We start from the raw sequence: 21,533 nt of genomic DNA, 5'->3' as shown, positions 1-21,533 counted from the left end.
CGGGGTCTTCGACCAACATCTCGATCGAGGAGGAAAGCAGGGCTTTGAGACACTGGAATTGACCAAGGATAGCGCTGGGTCCTGGTTCATCGCATGCCGTAGAAGGAGCTGGTTCGATGGATTCAGGATCGAACGATAGCAAGCCCGAGAGGTCACAACCCTGACAAACAACAAGAGCAGCGTCAGTACGCAGCAAAAGGGAAGGGCAAGCCAAACAAAGGGAGTATACCTCTCCTAAGACCAGGGGGACAGCCGATGATGAAGCAATCGGTTCTTGTGTTTCTGCTGTGGGCTTGGCCAAGTTGGCAACCTTGTCAGCGACACTTCTAGAGGTTGCTAGGTCCAGGTTGGCGGAGGGCATCAGTACTTCCTCGACTTCCCCACTAGAAGTGTCATCAGTCTGCAAAGGAGGTGGCGAGCCGATGTGAGCAGCAATGAATTAGCATGAGAGATGAGCCGGGGAGAGTTGGAGGGTAATTACATTTGAAGCATCTTGGTTTGATGAAGGGGCTTGCGGTTCCTTTCGAGCTCTCTTGATGCATCGGCTCTTTGTGCGTAGACCGCCCTACCCTGCTTTGATTGGAGCTTGGGGGCAACAGGTTCAGGAACTGACCTTTTCCTGGAAGCCGATGGTGGTAAGTCTTGCTGGCTCTGCGTGGTGATTTTCTCAGAGTTGCCTGAGCTCGAGTCCCTTCGACTGGATTGCGTCTCCTCGCTGGAGTTGTCTTCGGTGGAGGCCTATAAAAGAAGAGTTAGTAAGCCCCAGCATATTTACAGAAGCCCATAAGGGTAGATAAAATCAGTCAAGGCATGGATAAGCTTACGTGCAAACTTTCTTGAGCTGAAGTAGGGTTTTGGTGCTTCAAGGTCTTCCTGGCAGCTACTTTCCTCACTGCCGTTCTCGCCTTGATTGAGGCTCGGGGGGCAGCTGGCCCGGAAGATACTTTGCTCTTGGAAGCCGATTTTGGTGAAATCGGCTGGCTCTACATCACAACCTTTTTCAAGGGTGTTGAGTTTTTGCAGAAGAGGACCACCGGAGCTGGTTGGAGGAATTTGAAGGGGGAGCCGTCATCATGTACAGGTTCTGGACCATCTTGTTGCTGCAAGGAGACAGAGCAAGGTTACAAAAATCATTGTAAGCCACTGCAAGAGAATTTGTGAGTGGTGGTACCTGTTCTGCAGGGATATCATATTCAGCATCAAGTTGTTTCAGCAACGGTCCCAGAGCTCTCCTGAAGGCATGGGTCTTCCACATTGACCACCAGCTCTCAAAACCATCAGTTGATGATGTGAAAGAGAGGTTGTGAGGGACTGGGATGGCTAGAGCATCAAAGAAAGAGTAACACCTCTGACCGGTGAGGACATCGGGCAACTCAGCTCTGCTCTCTGTTAAGTGGTGGAGGAAGAAATGGGGAGACACGTGCCCAAGACCAAACTGCCGGGCTGCTACGACCGGCTGATAAGACTCATAACCAGGTTTGATGATCCTGTTTGAGGTGCTCATGCCAACTGGAAGGAAGCAGGGACGGATCATGGTGGAATACAACTGCCGGGTGCTGGCGTCATCGGCAAAGTTGTCTAGCCTGAAGGAGACTAGATTTTCAAAATTTTCAGACTCCATGTAAGGAAAGAAGAGAGGATCGTCAGGCCTTGGAAGAAAATTCTGAACCACTCTGATGCTTCCTTGGGGATCAGTTTACTACCTGGAAGGCTATATAAGGCTTGGCCGTAGCTAGTGCATCGGATCTGCTTCCCATTGGCATCTGGGAAGGTGCAAGCGGCCAAAGGTGGAAAGTTTGGGATCTGGTTCTGGAAATACAGCTGAGCCCATAGCTGAATAAACCACCAGGGACCTCCTGTTTTGACTGTCTTTTGGGAGAACAAATTGACAGACATTAGTTGGAGATATCGATAGACCTCTCCAAGGAACAGTTTGCCGATGCCAAGCTGGGTGCCTCTGGCGAGTTCATAGGCCAAAGAAAGATAATTCTTGGTCGGAGCAAGTGAAGGGCCACAAAATATGAAGTGTTCCAACCAGAAATTCAGGAAGGCCGTGTGTTCTTTCTCTGTTACAGGGCCTTTGTTTTTCATGTGGCGTCTAAGGTAGGCACCCCAGTTTGTGCACTCTGTTTTGGAGGAGAGTTTGAAGGGGACCTTTGGCAGCATAAAAGCAGAGGGGCTGGGGGATGTGACGTCTAGGCCGGTGATCATGGCCACATCTAGCAGAGTTGGTGTCATGGGGCCGTGGCCAAACATGAAGCAGTTCAGAGCATCAGACCAAAAGTAGCCGATGGTTTTCAGAAGGTTTTCATGCTTCTCAAGGGGAGACAATGATAAAGACAAAGCATCGGCTATTCCTGTGGTTTCCCATTTGGCTTGGTGAGTTTTGGATACTCTACTGTACCAGGAAACCCAATCTTCAGGAGGGTTAGGCCAGGCTCGTAAGCAGTCGGCCCAAGAAGTTAGATCTAAGTTCTGGTTCACGAAGGGAATCCTATTGGCCTCGCAAGAAATCAAATGGGCAGGACTCTCGACGGAACGAGGACCAAGACAAAGAGAACTTGGAAGAGAAGGATGCGGCAACAGAATATCCGATACCTAAAATTAATGGTGAGATAAGGCATTAATTCAGATGTTTTGCTGTTAATTCTAACATTATGCTCCGATGGCGAGGAGCAGTTAAGGATTACCTTCAGGCCAGAGACCGTTGCGTTGGCGTTGGACGATTCCGCCATCTGATTCGCTGCGGAGTTGAATCTGCACGATTGGGATCTGGGATTCGCGTGGCTGGGAGTTGAATCTATTCGATGGGCGATTTGGGGATCTGAGTTTGCTCCTTCGGACAAGGGTCGCATGTTACCGTTTGAATAGGCAACTGAGTTTGGCCTTGCTAGCGTTTTATGGTAAAAGGCCGATGCGCTGCCATCGGCTCTTTGCGCGTTGACTTATTTTGACAATCGGCAAAATCGACATGAAAGCATTCTTCATTGATGGAGAGGGTTTTTTACAAAGAAGAGCCGATTGCTCACAAAAGGAAGATCTGCTACGTAATCTACTACTACTAGCCCTATTCTAGTACACGCTAATCTAAGGGCCGTCGCTGCCCTCGTCATCGCCGTCATAGCTGCCATCGGCGCTGCTGCCGGCGAAGTCCTCGTCGCTGCTGCCGAAGCCGTCGGCAGGGGCTTCTTCTTCCTCCTCGTCGTCGTCGTCCTCGTCCTCCGACCCGGCGCGGAAGCGCTTCGCCGGCGGGTACTCGTCGGAGGAGGTATCATCCTCCACTTCCTCCTCCTCGTCGGAGGAGGTGTAGTCACCCCAGGAGAAGGCGTCGTCCTCGCTCTCTTCCTCCAACTCCCCGTCGACGAGGAACTGGAGGTCGTCCTCCCCGTCGGTCAGGGGCTCGTCATCCTCTGACCCAACGACGGTCAAGGGTTCGCCATCTGACCCGACGGTGAAGTCCCAATCCCTCTCATCCCAATGCTCAGGAGCAAGGGCCTCGTACGCCGCTATCGGGTCGTACTCCAGCGTCGGCTCACGGGAGGAGGAGGATTGGAAGGAAAGACCCGAAGAGGCAGAGGAGGAGGAGGCCATGGTTGCAGAGGAAGGGGTTTCGATTGCTAGTGTGGAGCGAGAGGATGAGGAAGCGAACTGCTCGATGCGGTTAAATAAAGGGGATATAGTGGAGATGATTCAATGCTGCGGCAGTTTCCGAGGATGTGGTGCCAAAACTGTCAAATCGTGCAGTACAGAGAAGTTGAGAAGACAAGGCATCATGATGAAAGGATACTGTGATGGTTCTACTCTGCCACGCGTGACCCTACGAAGAAAAAACATAGTGGTTTTGGAATTATTATTGCCAAAACCAGGGGCATGTGTTATCACCGGATTTTAACCAAATCAGGAGATGGGCCGTAATTGAGATGGGCTTAGAGGATATGCACGTAAAATATTTCTGAATCGGCCCTGTACGAGAATCTGGGCTAGATTGCCCGTGTATCTGTATATTATGGTAGGTTACGTTTAAGTTTAGAATTAAGAGATAGAGTTTAGTTCGTACACAGTTAGGTTTATTCCAAAGATAGAAAGTCCACAGACTATAAATATGTACCTAGGGTTATTGAGAAAGGAGGACGATCACGTTCACAACAAACCAATCTAGGCGCATCGCCACCCTTGTTTCGAGGGTTTCTTCCGGGTAAGCGCCATGCTGCCCAGATCGCATCCTGCGATCTGAGCAGTATCAAGATTATTCGTTGTTTGTGTTGCTCGTATTGAAGCTTTTTTGATGGCGAGTAACACCTTTATCATAGATGTGTTAGGGCTAACATCGATACTTTTCCGGTATGTTTGCTTAGTTACGCTACCCTTACACGTCTAGCTGCCTTTGCACCTATCTTAGGTGTAAGGGCAGCATCTTTCTTAAATCTTTATTTGGTAGATTTGATCTGTTAAGGTCGCTCCTTGTTCTCCAAGGATTAGTTTGATATCCGCATGGTTAGGCCTTGCAAATGGGTTGAATGATCCAGTAGTATGTAAGGTATGGTTTGCCGATCCAAGATGAGTTGTTCCGGGAATCGACTTTGTGTTGGTTTTTAGGCCTCTTCTAGGACTAGTTTTCTATTATCTTTCGTATCTGTCAGGCTCAACTACGTGTAAGATGTTCCAGTTATGCGGTGAAAACCCTAGATCATCGTAGATCGTTTTAACTTAATATTGATCAAGTAGGACCACCATGTTATCGTAGATCCAATACGAACCATGGGTGGATCGGCTCCTTGAGCCGATTCACAGGATAACCAGAGAGCCGATCGAGGCTCGGATTTAATGTTTACGTGTCTGCCATGCAGGAAATTAATCGAAGCAATCCATCACCTTCTTGACCAGGTATAGGTCAGGTGGCACGCCCTCGCACCAACCGGGACGTGTGCCGGAGTTTTGCGGGCCGTTGCCCGAGGGACCAGGGCCCACCAGCAGTTCTGGGAGCCTCCCGGCTCTTCGTGTTGCTCGTCGCTGCTCGCCGGTGGGTTTTGGCAGGCAACACACTGACGATAGCCACGATCGCTGTGTTGGGAAAACGCAAAAAATGTCGTGTCGCTGACCTGTAGGCCCATATCTCTGCAGTTTTGGACATGTTACGCAAGTGGGGGACACACCTTCTCCACTTTTCCTGGCACACGCACTGTAGCGCCCGTCCAGTTCCCTCACAGTAAAAAGACTTTTTTACCCCTAGACACGTGTAGGGCATCAAATATATTCTTCCACCATCCAACGGCGCGGCGATTCGCTAGATCATGATAAATTACCTTCTTCTTCCTCCTATCATCCCCTTCGCCGCGCCGCACTCTTGTTCTCTCTCTCTCCAAAAACCTCCATTACTCCTACCACGCTCATGCGCCCTTGCTCTTCCCCAACTTTTCCACTCACTGACGTTGATGCCACCGCGGGCAAGGCTCTCAAAGCATACCTCTCCAATGGCGGCGGAGAATATGGAGATCTTCGACTAGGAGAGATCTAAGATCTCAAACCAAGACCTGAACTTGCTGAAGAAGCTCGGGTTAATGAAGAAGGAGGAAGCGCTGATCTTCCCCAGCAAAGAAAGCTTCCTGACACCTCCAATCAAATATCGGGTAACCTTCATTGACCATCTCATCTGCGGTCTTTCTCCCCCCATCCACGAGTTCCTCCGTGGACTGCTCTTTTGTTACGGGCTGCAGCTCCACCAGCTGACTCCCAATTCTATCCTCCACATCTCCATCTTCATCACCCTCTGCGAATGCTTCCTCGGGACCCCTCCGAATTGGGCCCTGTGGAAACGTATTTTCTTCATCCGCCGCAACAGCTCCCACAATATCTCCTATAATATAGGTGGTGTTGTTATCTGTGTTCGCCCCGGCATTGATTACTTCGATGTTAAATTCCCCGACTCCGTCCAAGGGTGGCGCAGGAGATGGCTATATGTCCGCGAGGAGTATCTTAACTCGCAGGAATACAACATCGCGCCCTTTGATGGTAGCGCAAAAATACTTCGCCGCCGCTCCTGGGATGCAGAAGCTACCGAGGAAGAGAAAATAGCGACAGATGCGCTTATGAAGCGCATCCATGAACTCCAGAACACCCGCGGTAAGGAACTGTCGGGTGTTCAAATTACTGCGCACTTCCTTAGGATCAGGGTGCAGCCTCTACAGGCTCGCAAAAACCCTCTATGGCTGTATGCTGGCGAGAAATATGTCGACCACGTATCCAAAAATCTTGCTGTGAAGGACTTGGAGAAGCTTGTCCGACGTTTTTCATCGCTAAGCAAGAAAGATTCAGTTCCAACCTCCTGCCGCGTGGAGCCATACAGTGGCACCAATGCTCCTCCCGAGGTAAATTTCTTATCTCTCGAGTTTTTTAATTTCTATATTGATTATCGAAATTTCTCGACTTCTATCTCACTGCTTTACTGTATTGCCACCAACTTGTCCTTAGCTATCTTTTGCAATTGATTTCTCTTCCGCAGAACCGCCAAGTTATCTCTTCTCTTCCTCCCTTACCTGAAGGTGGGGAAGTCGATGAACGAGCCGTTGTTGCCAACGATACTCAGGGCGCTTCTCGCCCTGATAGTGAAGTCGCGTGATCTCACAAATATGCGGCTTCTTCCAACAAAGATACAGATTCAGAGGCTGCCGAATCTATACACTCACCTCCTTCCGCTGCTTCTCCAAAGAACAAAAGGAAGAGAGGTGAAATTGAAGACTCTGGCACCTCCAAACCCAGTGAGTCACCAGCCGAAGAAGCTTCCCCCGAGGAAGAGGATGCCTTCAACCCTTACGACGATGCCCTCATTAGCTCATAAGTTACTCTGTCGTCTTTTCCCTTTTTATACATTGTTTATGAATTTCTCATACTATCTTTTGTGGACAGTGGTGCTAACCAACTTTTAGTTCTTTTTCAATTTAGGCTTGACAGAAAGGTAAATTCTCTAGATATGCAACTATGTGAATTTACCTATATGACAAGGCCAACGACTAAGCAAGATATGGCTACACAATATATAGGGGAGATAAAAGGATAGAGGTAACCGAGAATGGAGCACGTGGAGACACGGAGTTGATTCCCGTAGTTCCCTTGCTTTGCAAGAAGGTACGTCTACGTTTGGAGGAGTGTGGTTGCTATGAAAGCCAAACCAACGCCACGAAGGCTTCACTCAGGTCTCCGGTGAGCAACGCCATGAAGGTCTAGCCCACTTCCACTAAGGGATTTCCTCGAGGCGGAAATCGGGTCTTTACAAGGTTCTTGGGGCACACATCCACAACCAAATTGGAGGCTCCCAAATCTGTAACAGCAATAAAAACAAGAACAATATCAACTACAAACAACTAGGGTTTCTCAAAATAGAAACACTAGCAAATGAGCCCTCAAGCATATGAGGGGGAAATGCAAATTGCTTCGGTGAAGATGTAGATCGGGGTCTTCTCCTTCGAATCTCCAAAGATCAAGAGCTTTGGTTGGGTGGAGGATGAGATCTTGTGATTCTTGTGTTTCTTGAGGTGGCTCTAATGGTGAAAACTTGGGGAATGCTTGAGCAGCTTGGGAAGGAGGAAGAAGGGGGTATAAATACCCCTCCCAAAATCCAACCGTTGGAGCTCTTCGAGGGCCGGATTATCCGGTGTAAGTTGGGGCCAGATAATCCGCCCCCCCCCCCCCCTGAAAAATCCGGCCCTGGGAAATTCCGGGAAAAAGTCCAGCCAAAAATCCGGCCCATGTCCAGGGTAGTACTGAGCCACTTTTCCAAAAGTCCTTAGCCAATTTTTTTTTTGGGGGGGGGGGGGATATTTTGCAAATATCCGGTCCGGATTATCCGTCTTGGAGAAAAACTTCCTGCTTCTTTTTGTCTCGTTTTTCCACACAAGACACCCATATACATGTATATATATTATCTGCATCACTTCATCAAACATTAGTGTATCACATATATTGACATCAAACATTCCAAAACATAATCTGAGAGATGTTCTTTCATCAGCGTGGTGGTTCGAGGTTTGGGAAGTCGAAGAACAAGTGCCAGCATGGAATTCTGGGTTCTATGTTGCTTGACTTCGATTACTTCATCAACAATGCAACACATACCCCCAAATACTTCGATTACTTCGTCGTCGATTGATGCATCTAAAATGCATCTATGTTGTTTGTAGTTCATTGTGTTATATTCCATCATATTTCCACCATATTATGAATTACTACTTTGAATTACATTTTTCGGAGTTTTTTAAAACCTTTATTTTGGTTCTAGCTCCGTCTGGCAGAAAAACTTTCTGGTAGTATTTTTGACATTCCAGCAGCTTCAGGACTAAAAAGGGTAAGGTCAAAGATCACACTTCAGATTCTTCAAGAAGCATCCAACATGCTAAAGTGGGCCATAAGGAGATCAACATTCTGCAAATGAGGCCTCGTGGCGCGGCTTGATGCCCTAGCTGCGCCACCCGGGGGATATCTCCCCCCCCCCCCCCCCCCCCTCGGCCGTCTGATAGGCCCTAAAAACCAGATAAGGATTGTTTAAAACTGTTTTGGAGGCAGATTTGGTGCATAAAATATCCTGTACGTTTACACCTCTACCATGGAGGAATGAGGTTCCTACAAGTCGATGATCGCTTAAACATCGTAAGTGTTACAAGATGCTTTTGAACACCAAGAACCACATGGATAAAGGTTGTGGTAGTGTTTAGGAGGCGCTTGAAAGCTATCAACAATAAACATCTCACGGAAAGCGTACCCGCAACGATTTTGCAGCTCGGCGGATAGGTAACCATTGTGGGAATTGTTCAACAACATTTTAGATCTTGCATATTGATAGAATTAAAAACCGGCGCAAATTTGGTGTTATGGGAAAATCAGGCGCGACACATTCTTTGTCATGTTAGGTACCCAGTTCAGAGACACATAACTTAATCACCATCAAATCTAACAAATCATTTGTTGCATTCCAATAAGTGTTTTGCTTCCACTTTATTCAAATATAAAAATCCAATGAATTATTGTGCAACCATTTCATTACGAGATAAATCCCTTCATTGCATGGTAATTATTTCATTCTTCATCTAAAATAAAGAAGGGTTTGAGCCCCCTTTTCGGCCAGCATCCCTAGATCTACCTAATTAACTACACGAAATTCACTTTTGGCTGTAAGCGAGCCCTCTTTAGGAAGCAGGTCCCTCTTAGCCTCTTCCCAACGTCTTTGAGCATTTGTCCAAGTTGCGTGCCTTCTGCATTGTGACGGGGTGGGGATTTGCGTGGTGCTGATGACCTCACCGCTGATGTGGCATCCTTTTCTCTTCGGTGGATCTGCCTAATACCCTCCCCTCGTAGGATCTGAAAGAGGGAGGTGTGGATAAAAAAACAAAGAAGAACAAGACAAAAGAAAATGAAAAAGAGATGGGGGCATAAACACGCGGCGTGGGAAGACCGATGGAGGAGTCCAGAGCAACTTCAAGAGCCTTGCCAGAACGGTTGACCAACGCAGGTAGCGAAGCCATGTGCATCGATCTAGGCCATCTCATATTGTGCACCTTCTCATGGGAAACCCTAGTAAGAGGGGGAGCATTGCGATCTAGGGTTCGACATGGAGTTCGAGGTGGGACCAGAGTGAGAAGTGATGGTAGTAAGATGCATGGCGGGAGAGTGTTGTGATATGTTGGTAGTAACATGACACGAGTTACATGCTTTTATATTTTAGTTTCAAAATCTTTACATGCACATACATATATGTACACTCTCTACACAGATGATTTATGTCAGATTTTTTTTTTACTTTGGGTAAGGGAATAGTTTTTTTCTTCAGTTTTACTATTTATAAATGGCCCACATACACCCATGTCCACGAAATCTGCGTCGGTCCCATTTGCCAATACCTACGCCCAAATTCAAAACATGAGTGGTATCTTTAGCTAGGCAAAAAGATAGGCTTTGGACTCTTTGTTTAATTTACTAGCAAAAGTGCCCGTGCGTTGCATCGGGAGAAGCTAAAACTTTAACGCTCCAATGAAACATCCGTGATGACATTTCTCCTATTTGCCATTGTCAAGAAAGGCTGTCACATTTGTTCTATTCGTGACGAACATGTTTAATAGTAAGATGAGCTCTACTTTTGATACTATACAATGAAAAGGGGAACAATAATATGCTAAATAAAAACAACAATGAAGAAATGAATTAAAGCAGAAACCTAGGTATCAAGGTTCTTCGATTAAGTATCAGGCTGGAAGCAAAATTTGTAGGCTGTATTATTTTTTCCAACCAGTGATCAGGATAAATTATTGCAAGAAAACAAAAACATCTCGTCCTTATCCTCTCCCAGGCGATAAGGAGGCGACCCAAAGTTCCTCGCTCCGCCGCCGGCCAGGCCGGTGGTTCCCCTCCTCTCCGCCTGCCGCTCCGGCGGCGGGAGAGTGGGGGAACCCTGGTTCTGCGTTCTCGGCGTGTAGATAGTAGGAGTAGCTTCTCCGAGGGCGCCGGCGAGTGGGGGATGGTGGTGCCTTCCTGGAGTTTTGGTGCTGGAGCTCGATCCCCTTCCCGGCGTCGTCTTCGGCGAAGTCGGCGAGCTGCAGCCGGTGTGTTTGCGCGGATCTGTCGATCCGGCGTGTTCTGGTGCTCGGGGCATGGTCGGTGCTGCGAAGACGGCGGCCTGCGTCTGGAGCTTTTGTCCCCTGTCCCTCTCTTCGTCGCGGCAAGGAGGGCTCCGTTCTTGCGGCGGAGGGTCTGGGGGTGGTGCGGCGTGCCGCACTTGTACATGAGCTTCTGCTGCCGGTGGTCTGTGCCGGCGTCGTCGACGTTGGTGGTCGTCGGGAGGTGGAGGAGCAGGCTTGTGGGGGCGCTGGCCGTGCCTGTTCATCGATTCAGATTCCGTCACTGCGTGGCGGATGGATCCTGCGGCCTTCTTCATGCGAGTAGGTGCTCTCTGCTTTGGGTAAGATGGTGGTTCGACCTCCTCTTCTCCGGTGATGTCGGTGCTGCCGCTGGCTGCGGTGCCTGCGTGTGTTCCTGTGCGTGTACCTGGGTTCCTGTAATCCGTATCTGTTGAATATACGCAGTTTGGCTCAAAAAAAAAATAGAAACATGAGCAAATGCATGTTCAAGAATTCATTCTGCGGTTACCTTCGCAGGCAAACAAAAGTACAGTATTAGAAAATGAATCAATGTCAGTAACACCCTACGATATTCGAAGTGCTTGCAACTTACAAGACTATTCGATGCAGGCATAGGCTGACCCAACCGTGTCTAAGCTCGGACACGCGCCCAGGCTCCCAACCGTGTCTAAGCATCTTAGTAGCACTACTGAGTACTAGTAGTAAGGACTAAGGACACCTTAACTTTAGGTTTGAGATAAACACAACCATGCGCATTATCAAACAAAACCAAAGAGTTCAAGTATGGCTTATATATATATATATGGTTATGGATTCTTAGCAACATATATCTGCAACAAGGAACGCGAACATGTTCGTATGTATTCTCATCCCGTAAAATTACAGTGTCACAAGTCCTAACAGCTGATGCATTCGAGATAAGATGAAACGAACAAAGCATGAATAGATAAAATCATGTTAGTAAGTTATTATTACAGCATAAATGATGTTCAAACGCATTCTATCTAAAAAATCTGCAAACACGTTCTTTTAACTAAGAAGAATGTTCAGACGTCATTTATATCTAAAAATGTTCAAACTCCTTATCTCATCACCATCCTAGCTATAAATTGCCGACCACCCCCGTATTGGTCGTACCACAGAGCACAAACCCAAAAACCGATCGAGAACCTCCACGCATGCACGAGATGGCGCCGTCCAAGTCCAGCGTCGCCTTCCTCCTCGTGGTGCTCGCGGCCGCGCTGCTGCAGCCGTCGGCCGCTATCAGAGCCCAACCAGTCAAAGTCAAGCCCGCCTGCGTCCCATTTAAGCCACCTCAATCTGTTACCCCGTCGCCACCTCCCCCTGCAGCTTCCCTGCCGAGCTTCCCAGCCCCATCTGTCCCTGCTTCCCCGAGCTCGCCGGCGCCTACACCATCGCCGCCACAGCAACCCGCCACGCCGGTCGCACCCGCTACCCCGCCGTCGCCACAGCTACCCACCACCCCAGCAGTAGCGCCCGCTACCCCGCCGCCGCCACAGACACCCGCCACCCCGGTCACGCCCGCTACCCCGCCGCCTCCGCCTGCGCAGCCCACGGAGTGCCTGACGCCGCTGATGGGGCTGATGCCATGCATGGGCTTCCTCACCGATACCACCGTGCCGACGCCCCCGGCCACGTGCTGCGGCGCTTTCAAGTCGCTCGTGGACAACGCCCCCATCTGCCTCTGCCACGGCCTCAACGGCGACATCAACAAGATCATGCCCGCGCCCATGAATTTCATGCGCATGATGTCGCTCCCGGGAAGCTGCAACGTGCCGCTGCCGATGCAGGCGCTTGCCCAGTGCTCCTGTAAGTCATAGCTTCTTCACTTGTGTACATATACGTTTCCATGTTGGTATTTTTTTTCAAAAATTATGTGCATGAGATTGAAATCATGTTGATGTTATGACAGCGGCGTCTGTGCCACCGCTGAACCCTCCAGCAGCTCCGTCTCCAAGTAAGTATTTCCTTCTGAAATTTTGCCTTGACTAACTTGATTGCTAGCTCTTGATAACTTGTTGCATGCGCTGCGTTCTGACAAAACATCGTTTATTGTCCTTCGCAGAGCCGTCGCAGTAGAATCAAGAGGATGGACTGAAGTTACATAGTTTCCGGTCCTGCAGATGATTTATCAACACGCTCCAATATATAGTATAGTTTGAGTATAGTTAGGAACCCTTGAATAGTTTCAGTTTATAGTCAGGGATATATATACTGTTTACATCTTAATTAGTTCAGTGTCTTATAAAGTTGTAATAGGACTATATCTCTATAATTGAGTACCTAAAAGTTGCATAAGATTTAGCACTGCATACCGTCATCAATATGTATTTCTGCTGTGGCTAGTGGAACAACCTGAATCAGCTCGTCATGCAGAATCTCTTTTGCAGAGAAAAAAATACAAAAACCATTTATTTCATGCTGTACTCAAGGGGAGAGCCCACGCGCAGTGGGTTGTGCGCCACGATGAGGCCCAAATAACGCGGGCCGTAGCCTTGGGCGTTGCGTCGAATTTAGTCTTTCTTTTCTCTCTGGTCCTGCCCACCAGCAGCGTCCACTAGGAGAAGTGCAAGTTGATGCGGCAGCGTGCAGAGCAACGCTGTGCGCGAAAGCGATTGACCGACGCGGTACAGGCGCAAGTTGGCCACTTGGACAGCCCAAGTGGGTACCTTCCGCTTCCTTCACTTGTCTCACAGATCTGGGAGCCACCTGCAGCCGTGGCGTCGGAATGTCCTCAAAGTATCTACGGCCTATGCCGTCGACAGGAGAAAAATATACCTGATTTGTTTTTTGTCTAGCTGATGCATATAACTGATTTGTTTAGTTGGTATAAACATACCTGCTTTGTTTGTCATCTGCTGGTGCAAGCAACTGATTTTGTTTTTTACACAGTTTTGGTCAAATATAGTTTAGAACGGAAGAAATACTTTTAAAAAATATATAAAGAATTTATACGCGTTTTAGCGTGTTAGTTCCTTTATTTTGAAAATATATATTTCACTTAATTAAAAAGGAAGAAATATTTTTAAAAACATATATAAAGAATTTAAGGTGAAGCTTCATAAAAGCACACACATACCTGATTTGACTTTCGTGCATATACCTGATTTTGTTTGTCTGCCTAATATAGCGGGTAAAATCCAAAAAAAAAGATAATTTTCAAATCATACTATTGCTTCCAATTTTAAATTAACGGACATAGTATTGAGTAGATTTGGTTTAGATATGTATGCATCTAGATGGGTTTTAGTGTGTCAATTCTCTTATTTAAAAGAAGTCGATTTCGGAGTAGTATTTTTGGTGGTAAAAATATGAAGAATTTAAAGAGATGTTTCGTAAAAGCACAGGACCATTAATGTCTTTCTCTTCATATAATTAGTAAAAAATGGTGACTATTGTAGTTCTCCCTCCGATTCATATTAACTGTCAGTAATATAGATGTATATAGAACTAAAAATATGTGTAGATACATTCATATTATCTAGATAAATCCATACTAATAACATATAAATGATGATTAATATGGATCTGATGAATATTAAATTCTGGTCCATATAAATATTCTAGACTGGCCTAGTATAATACCTTCATTGTCACTAATATAGATATATCTAAAATGATCGAAAGAATATTAAATTTCCGATCCATATTAATTTTCACTAATATGAATGTATCTAGAACGATCGGGTGAATATTAAATTTAGGTCCTTATAAATAATCTGGACTGGCCTAGTATAATACCCTCATCGATACGGTAAAATATCCACCCTCCATCTATTACCAGCCAAAAGGATCTGAGCCATCAAAATGAGTCTTCCCTGCAGCAGCCAGACTTTTTCTCCTCCACCCTCGCCGTCCCTTTCCTCTTCATCCCCGATCCCTTCCTCCCGCAAGCCGCTCTCATGCTCCTGTCCTGCCCTACCCCAAAGCTCCAATCCCACCAAATGCGGCCACTAAAATATCTCTCACACTGACTCCGCCGCCGCCGCCGCGCTCTAGAGCCGCCGCCCTGCCGTAGCTCAGCGTCTCCGCTGACGCCTCACACCGTCAAACCCACCTCTTCTATCGCGCGCCGCCGCCCGCCGTCGCCGTCCCGGTTCAGCCTCGTCGCCTCCCTGCTGTCTCCGCCCCGCCAGCAGCCTTGGCAGGTGGATTTCAAGGTACGAGCTTTTCGTCACCCCGTTGATTACTTGATCCCGGACCAACCCCCACAAATTTTGGGCGCGCGCCCGGCGCAGCATCTAGATCCGCCCCCGCTACATCGGACCGATTAGCCGGAGGCGGCTTTAACCTTTATCTGATCTGTTACAGCACTAGCAAGCAGCGATTGAATGCTCTTCGTGGAACTGACTTGCCTAAATCCGAGCAGGACCAGGGGGCGCGTGATGGGGAGGTAGGCGTCGCGGCGTGGCGTGGCGTGCCTGCCGGGAGCCGATTCGGCCGCCGGAAAATGGTGCTGGTGGTGAAGCAGCACCGCTGCACGCACTCGGCGACCTGCTCCTGCACCAAGGGCCACCTGAGCGAGGACGCGCTCTTCCTCGTCTTCCGCCACATGAACTGGAACCCGCGGCTGATCGCCACCCTCTCCTGCGTCTGCAAGTGGTTCGACGAGGTGGCCAAGCAGGTGCTCTGGAAGGAGTTCTGCCACGCCAGGGCGCCCAAGATGATGCTCGACCTGCACTCCGACGGCAGCCACATTGTGGACGGCAACTGGAAGGCGCTCGGGAAGCTGCTCATCTACTGCAACGGGTGCACCAAGGGGGGCCTCTTCGGCAACGTCCACGTCCCGGGCCACTTCGTGTTCAGGACGCGCTTCTCCAGGACCGCCGGCAAGAGCTTCCTGCCCATGCAGTGTAGGATGGACGTCCTGTACGTGTCCGATCCGTGCGAGCATCTCGATCAGGGGGAAGAGGGCGACTTGGGCTTCTTCCGTGGCATCTTCAAGTCGTTTGCCACTTCGAGGGTCAAGAAGATCTTGATTGAGAAGCGGGCTAGGTTCCACCCCAAGGAGGTCTGCCCCTATTGTAAGGCTAAGCTGTGGAACATGCTGCACGCCGATATGATGCCGGCGAGTGCTTCTGCCAGGCTGGGTGCTTACGACGATTCCGTGGAGTACTTTGTGTGCCTCAATGGACATGTTATTGGACTGGGTACCCTGCTACCGCTCTCGGATTCTGAGGAGGCACCCGAGGAGTAAACATCAGCAACATGAATCAGGTGATGATTCGCTAGTACGTTTTCTTGATTGCTGTCATTAGTTTTATTTCAATCAAGAAAATTGAATCAGACATACATGTGATTTACCCTGCACATGATATTTACCTCCTGAAACACCAAAAGGATCAGCCAACACTTGTTGGAACATTTTGCAAAATATGCTTCTATTTGTTTTAGATTCTACATATTTTCTTGATTGCTATTAAAACAATCAGTGGCTATGTTTATATCGGCAGGAAAGCTAATTAGGCTGACTCAACCTCGTAATCTTAGTGCATGTTACTTTCTTAAATGAAGTTGGAATCATGGCTGTACCTAATTTTGAAAATCAAATATTTCCTATGCCCGTGTTTTTGTTCAATCCGCATCAAGCATAATAACTGTTTGTTCTGTTTTCCCTCTTGTTTCTCTGTAATTTCTTTGGGGGGAAAACTGCACTGCTTATTTATCTTTAAAGGTGTGATGCACCAACCTCGTAGCTCTTTGTAAGTGTACCTATTAGTAGTATATTGTAGCTAATAAAAAAACCTTGGAAAAATAACTGATGTGCGATAAATCAACTTATCAATAGCCAGGACATCTATTGTTTGACGATGAACAGAATTGCAAGAGGCAGCTCAACCAGAGCAGGCAGTTCCACGGGGACCATAAATGGCTCCCATCTTTGAGTGACAATCTGTTTTTCAAAAACGAAGATATATGGTCTGAATATAGCCATTATTTGTTACAGGTTTGCAAGAAGGAATCATGGGGCCTGTGCCCTTTTGTTGCTTGATCTTGGTTGTGTCTAACAGCGCGAAGGCATGACGTGGCAAAACTGCAGGGCGACAAGAATGTGCAGCTAGCTTTGCATCTAACTGCAATGGTGTTGCATCAGGTTAAAACTGATGTTTCTTCATGGTCTGTTTATTTCTGATTCCCTATTTCTTGTTCTCGTCATTGTAATGTACACGCCGACCTGTCGCTTTGTCCTACATGTGCAGAGCATATGTATCACAGCATGATGAGACCGCGTTGTAAAATTGGTGCCCATATTGGACCGCATATATTCATGTGATGTTCCTGACTGTTTTTTATTTTTTTCTACTGGCTTGATCAATGTTTTGCTGCAATAGAAATTTGGGAACTAAAGGAATCGTCGTATAATCCATGTTTTCTTAAGAGACTTTGGTTTGAATAAAATCAGTATGTGAAATAATTTTTTGAACATCGTTATTATTTCCAAGTTGCATAGTTGGAGTGATTTTATTGCAATTTATTGAACATCCCAACTTACATGGATCTATACTTTCTGATGCCATATGCTAGAGGCAATTCTTTTTTGAGCTGAAAACTGAAAAGAGAACAATATTTACAAGACTGGAGAGTGGAATGAACAAAAGGAGCCCAGGGCGTAGCCCAAAGACACTACAGAGATTTCAGATCATTGTTCATGCCGTAAAAAAGAAGGAATGTTCCAATTTCTAGTGGAAGGTACAATATTGTCGGAAACGAGAGTGCTCATATGTTTCCCGATATTCCAGCATGCTGTGGCAAATGCTTCGAAGAAAAATGGTCTTTCAAAATTACAACTTGCAGCGCAATCATATGAGGAAGTTCAAGACTGCCATTAAGCATGACATTGTTTGAGATTGCCAGCATTGTTTCCTGAAACTACAACTCCAAAAGATATGGCCCCTTGTTTCCGATGACCCATTATCGTTTTGATATTCCGCAAAGACCATTGTCATTACTTGTGAAGCTTTTCCTTATTCGGATATCCCTTGTGTTTAATCGGTCATCAGCTAGAAGCCAAAAAAATTTTATCTTGGGCATGCATCTTGATTTCTAGCATGGCGAGAAAATCGGAACCTGAATGTGCTCGAAGTTCAACTTGTAAATTTTACTAGCAGAGAAACGGTTGCTGTCCTTGTTGAAAAATTTGTGCAAGTTTTTATAAGGAGGACCTCATTGTGAGCTACGAGGTTGGTGATACACTGTCCGCCTTTGGATTTTGGCCTGCATACTAGGTCCCAAGAAGCCACAAAGTTAGGTTTGCCAGAATTATCCAATTTTCCCCACACACTAATTCTCCTAGCTTTGTCCACAATTTCAATGGCTCCGTCCGCCTGTTTGAGAGCGCATAGATAAAAGGTGGGTAGAGAGCTATCGATGGCCTTAGTCACCTCTCACCATGATTGTTCCATCAAGAAAGAGGAAGAATGCAGTGGTTGATCCTAGAATAAAGAGGACCGAGGTCCCGAATGCGAGGTCTACTATGACCTAGCGAGAGTCCAAGTTAAGTAAAGGGGAAAGTCTCGATCTTGCATCCAGAAAGACCAGCCAGTAGGATCGCTTTCTCGTTGGCGAGATCAATCGGGAGGAGGCATGACTTGGTGAAATTTACTCTCATACCACTGCATTGAGCAAAAGTTTCAAGGACACCTTTTAAGGCATAGAAGTTGACATGGGCAAAGCTTGCATAGTGTTGGGGGGATGACCCCCGGTATGCCAAAGGCATGCCAAACCGGATGGTTTGAGCCATCAGGATACCGGTTAAATGTTCATACCGGAGCATAAGATAGGCGTTTGGCTGAGCAGGGCTAAGCCGGTATCCTCAGGAGAGGAATACCGGAACCGGATAGAAAAGGTACCGGGCCACCGGAAGGAAGAGCATGTCGGCAAGACTGGTCAAAGATCCTCTCCGGAGCTAGAAGACAAAGATGAGCTAAGCGGAGTAGCTTTAAACGAAGGGCTGACGATAAAGAAGAGGATGACGGAGAAAGAAGCCGGAGGACGTCAGCCTCCCTGACTAAAGAAGACCCCGGTGTCATCTATGATTAAAGTAGCTTTGTAAAGTAGTTTGTCCAGTCAAAGATACCATTAGGGTTTCTTGCATTGTAAGCCATCCTCTCCCCTATATAAGGAGAGGGGGCAGCCCTCCTCACGGGCACGCACGGAAGTAGCGAGGCACGAAGCACAAACCTGTAACCTGTGAGAATCAATGAAGAAAGTGATCTAGAGCGAGTTCTTCCTTGTGTCTTTCTTCTTCAACCTCTGGCCTTGGCCAAGTTCTTGAGGAAACCATCCGGAAGTTCATCCCATCTGATCACAAACCCTCCCCCGAATCCTCTAGCGTCCATTCGGCCCCAATCTAAGCCATCCTATGGCATCTGTCTGTTCACCACGACGACAGTTGGCGCCCACCGTGGGGCATGAAGTGGCGCTTGCAGGAGTTCATATTCGGGCGGGCATCCTCGAGATCGCCGGCGAGCGTACGGTGTCCGCGCTCGTGCAGCGCATCTACGCCATGGACTTCATCAACGATAACGCGGGCTGCTTCGCCAACGGCGGCATCTTCCCCAAGAACGGCCGCATCATCGAGTTTGGCAGCCACCGCGTCTACTTCGGCACCGTCCCTGTGCGCCAGCGCCTCTCGCCGGTGCTGGTGGCACCGGACCCGCCAAGATGGCTCTGTGCTGGCCGCGCCGCCGGCAGTGTCGAGGTAATGATGACCGGCGTGGTTGGTGCAGGAAAAGAAGCTGTGGGTGAAGGTGCTGGTCGCGCGGCTTCGACCCGTGCGGCCAAGCCACCGCTGGAGCGCGACGCAGGCGCAGCGGGAGCATCGTCCGCGCCACCGGAAACACCGCTCCAAGCGGCGATGAACGTCCTCGCCACCCCCATCGCGCGGAACATCGACCCGGCAGCGGCTCAGGCGGAGCTGGAGGCGCAGCGCCAGAAGGTGCTCGAGAGCGGCAAGGACATCGTTCGGGCGCAGCGCGAGCTGAACCTAACCCTACGTGAGTATAACGCTGCCCATGGCTTTGCTTCAGTTAGCGCGCATGCTGCTAGGATGCCGGAAAACCGGCTGAAAGCTCGCAACCTAGATCAAGATTTGCGCAAAGAAGTTCTTGCCGGCAAAAGTACTTCTGCATCTATTAGCATCGTGGAAAAACCTAAGTACAGTAGCCCGGATAAAACTATAAAAGCTGCTAAAGCTGCAGTAGAGCTATGTGAATCGCTTTCCGGAGATGCTTTGGCAAAACAGCAAGAGCGTGTTAGAGAGCTGCTGGAAACTATTGAGCAGCAGAATGCTGAGCAGCTGGCTAAGCTGAACAAGGCTGCGGCCTCAAAATCCGCGCGTTCAACAAAGAATGCCGGAAGCAAGTCCCATGGGCAGGCATCGTCCCTCCATCCGGACAGAAGAAGAGAAAAAGAAACGAACGCACAGCAGATGACTGTGTATGATCCGGTTCTTGCCGGAAAGCAACAAGCCGGGCAACACGATGCCGGTAGAAAAAGCCAAGGGGCAGGTCGAGGCTACGCCAGAGGAGGCTATGCCGGAAACAATCATGCCGGTAGATATGAAACCGGGCAAAATTATCGAGCTGCAAGGGCAGCGTGTGAAGAAATGCCACCACCAAGGTACCGGCAGGCAAGAGCCGCGGAACCGGAAGGGTACGGAGAGGGAGATTCCGAAGTAGAATGAACAAGAGTCTACCGGAACCCCTTGGGGGATCGCCTGGGGGAGAGATATTTGCCAGACCAGGATGCGAGGCACAGGCTGGATAGAGTACATCTTTCCGAAATAATCGAGTCTGAGGGTCCTCCCGGCCCGAAATGTTTTGGCCCACGGATCATGAGAGAAGAGCCACCAATACGCAATTTCCAGTTGCCCCGAGACACAAAAACGTATGATGGCACGACCAAGCCGGAAGATTGGCTGGCGGATTATGTCACAGCTGTTTATGTAGCTGGGGGTGGAGTAAACCGGCGTTGGGCGGTGAGAATCATACCGTCCTACCTGGTAGGCCCTGCACGGATTTGGCTTAATAACTTGCCGGCAGGAAGTATTAACGGATGGCTGGACTTTGAGGAAGCCTTCGTGAACAATTTCAGTAGCACTTACAAGAGGCCAAACCGGCCCCAACAGCTCGCTTTATGCCAGCAACGTGCCGGAGAGATAGACAGGGATTATCTTACCCGGTGGAACTCAACAAGAAACACGTGTGAAGGAGTAATTGAAGCGCAAGCAATTGCTTGGTTCAGTCAGCGATGCCGGAGAGGATCACCGCTGTGGCAAAAGCTGCAGAGAAGCATGCCAGCGACCTTGGCAGAGATGATACGCGTGGCGGATAGCTATGCATTGGGAGACCCATTGCAACCGGCAGTACAAGCTGAGCCGGAGCAGCGACAGGAACAATACCGGGACAACCGGAACAACAAGAGGAGGGAAGATTTCCCGGATCGAAGGTACGCTCCGCAGCACGTTGCTGCTGTGCAAGAAAATTATGATACCGGCAGCAGCCAAAGGCAAAAAACCGGATCGCAGCCATGGGCGGGTCCTAAAAAGCAGTGGGTCGAAAAGAAACCCTGGGGCCAGAAAAAGAATTGGCAGGAACCCGTAAAATACACCATGGAAGCCGCCATGGATCAACCTTGCCGGTGGCACACGCCAAACCCGGATCACCCGTCAAATCACCTGACGAAGGATTGTTCTTGGACCAAGTACTTGATGCAAAAGGGAGCGGTAAAAGACGCACAGGCACAAGGGTGCTCAACAATGTTGCCACCGTCGCAGGACATGCTGCGTCAGCAACAGCTACCACCACCGCCACCACTCACCGGAGCAAATGCTTTACCGATACAGCATCAGCCAAATAGGCAACAGTACCAGCAAGTTAACCGGGTGGA

General features: G+C 48.5%; 2 protein-coding genes across 2 annotated transcripts; both read left to right on the top strand.

Moving 5' to 3' along the window:
* The first annotated feature begins 11,774 nt into the window (after positions 1 to 11,774).
* LOC127328609 (uncharacterized) lies at positions 11,775 to 12,463 on the top strand. The gene has a single exon (XM_051355198.2). It carries the CDS (start codon positions 11,801 to 11,803, stop codon positions 12,461 to 12,463), a length of 663 nt encoding a protein of 220 aa, XP_051211158.2. The 5' UTR covers positions 11,775 to 11,800.
* Positions 12,464 to 14,491: 2,028 nt separating this feature from the next.
* LOC127332782 (EID1-like F-box protein 2) lies at positions 14,492 to 16,940 on the top strand. The gene is made up of 3 exons (XM_051359124.2): positions 14,492 to 14,803; positions 15,013 to 15,860; positions 16,591 to 16,940. The coding sequence occupies exon 2, from the start codon at positions 15,094 to 15,096 to the stop codon at positions 15,838 to 15,840; it is 747 nt and encodes a 248-aa protein (XP_051215084.1). The 5' UTR covers positions 14,492 to 14,803; positions 15,013 to 15,093; the 3' UTR covers positions 15,841 to 15,860; positions 16,591 to 16,940.
* Positions 16,941 to 21,533: the final 4,593 nt, after the last annotated feature.

This window comes from Lolium perenne, chromosome 2 (genome assembly GCF_019359855.2).
Source record: "Lolium perenne isolate Kyuss_39 chromosome 2, Kyuss_2.0, whole genome shotgun sequence".
Lineage (NCBI taxonomy): Eukaryota > Viridiplantae > Streptophyta > Magnoliopsida > Poales > Poaceae > Lolium > Lolium perenne.
This window is presented reverse-complemented; position numbering and strand designations above follow the sequence as displayed.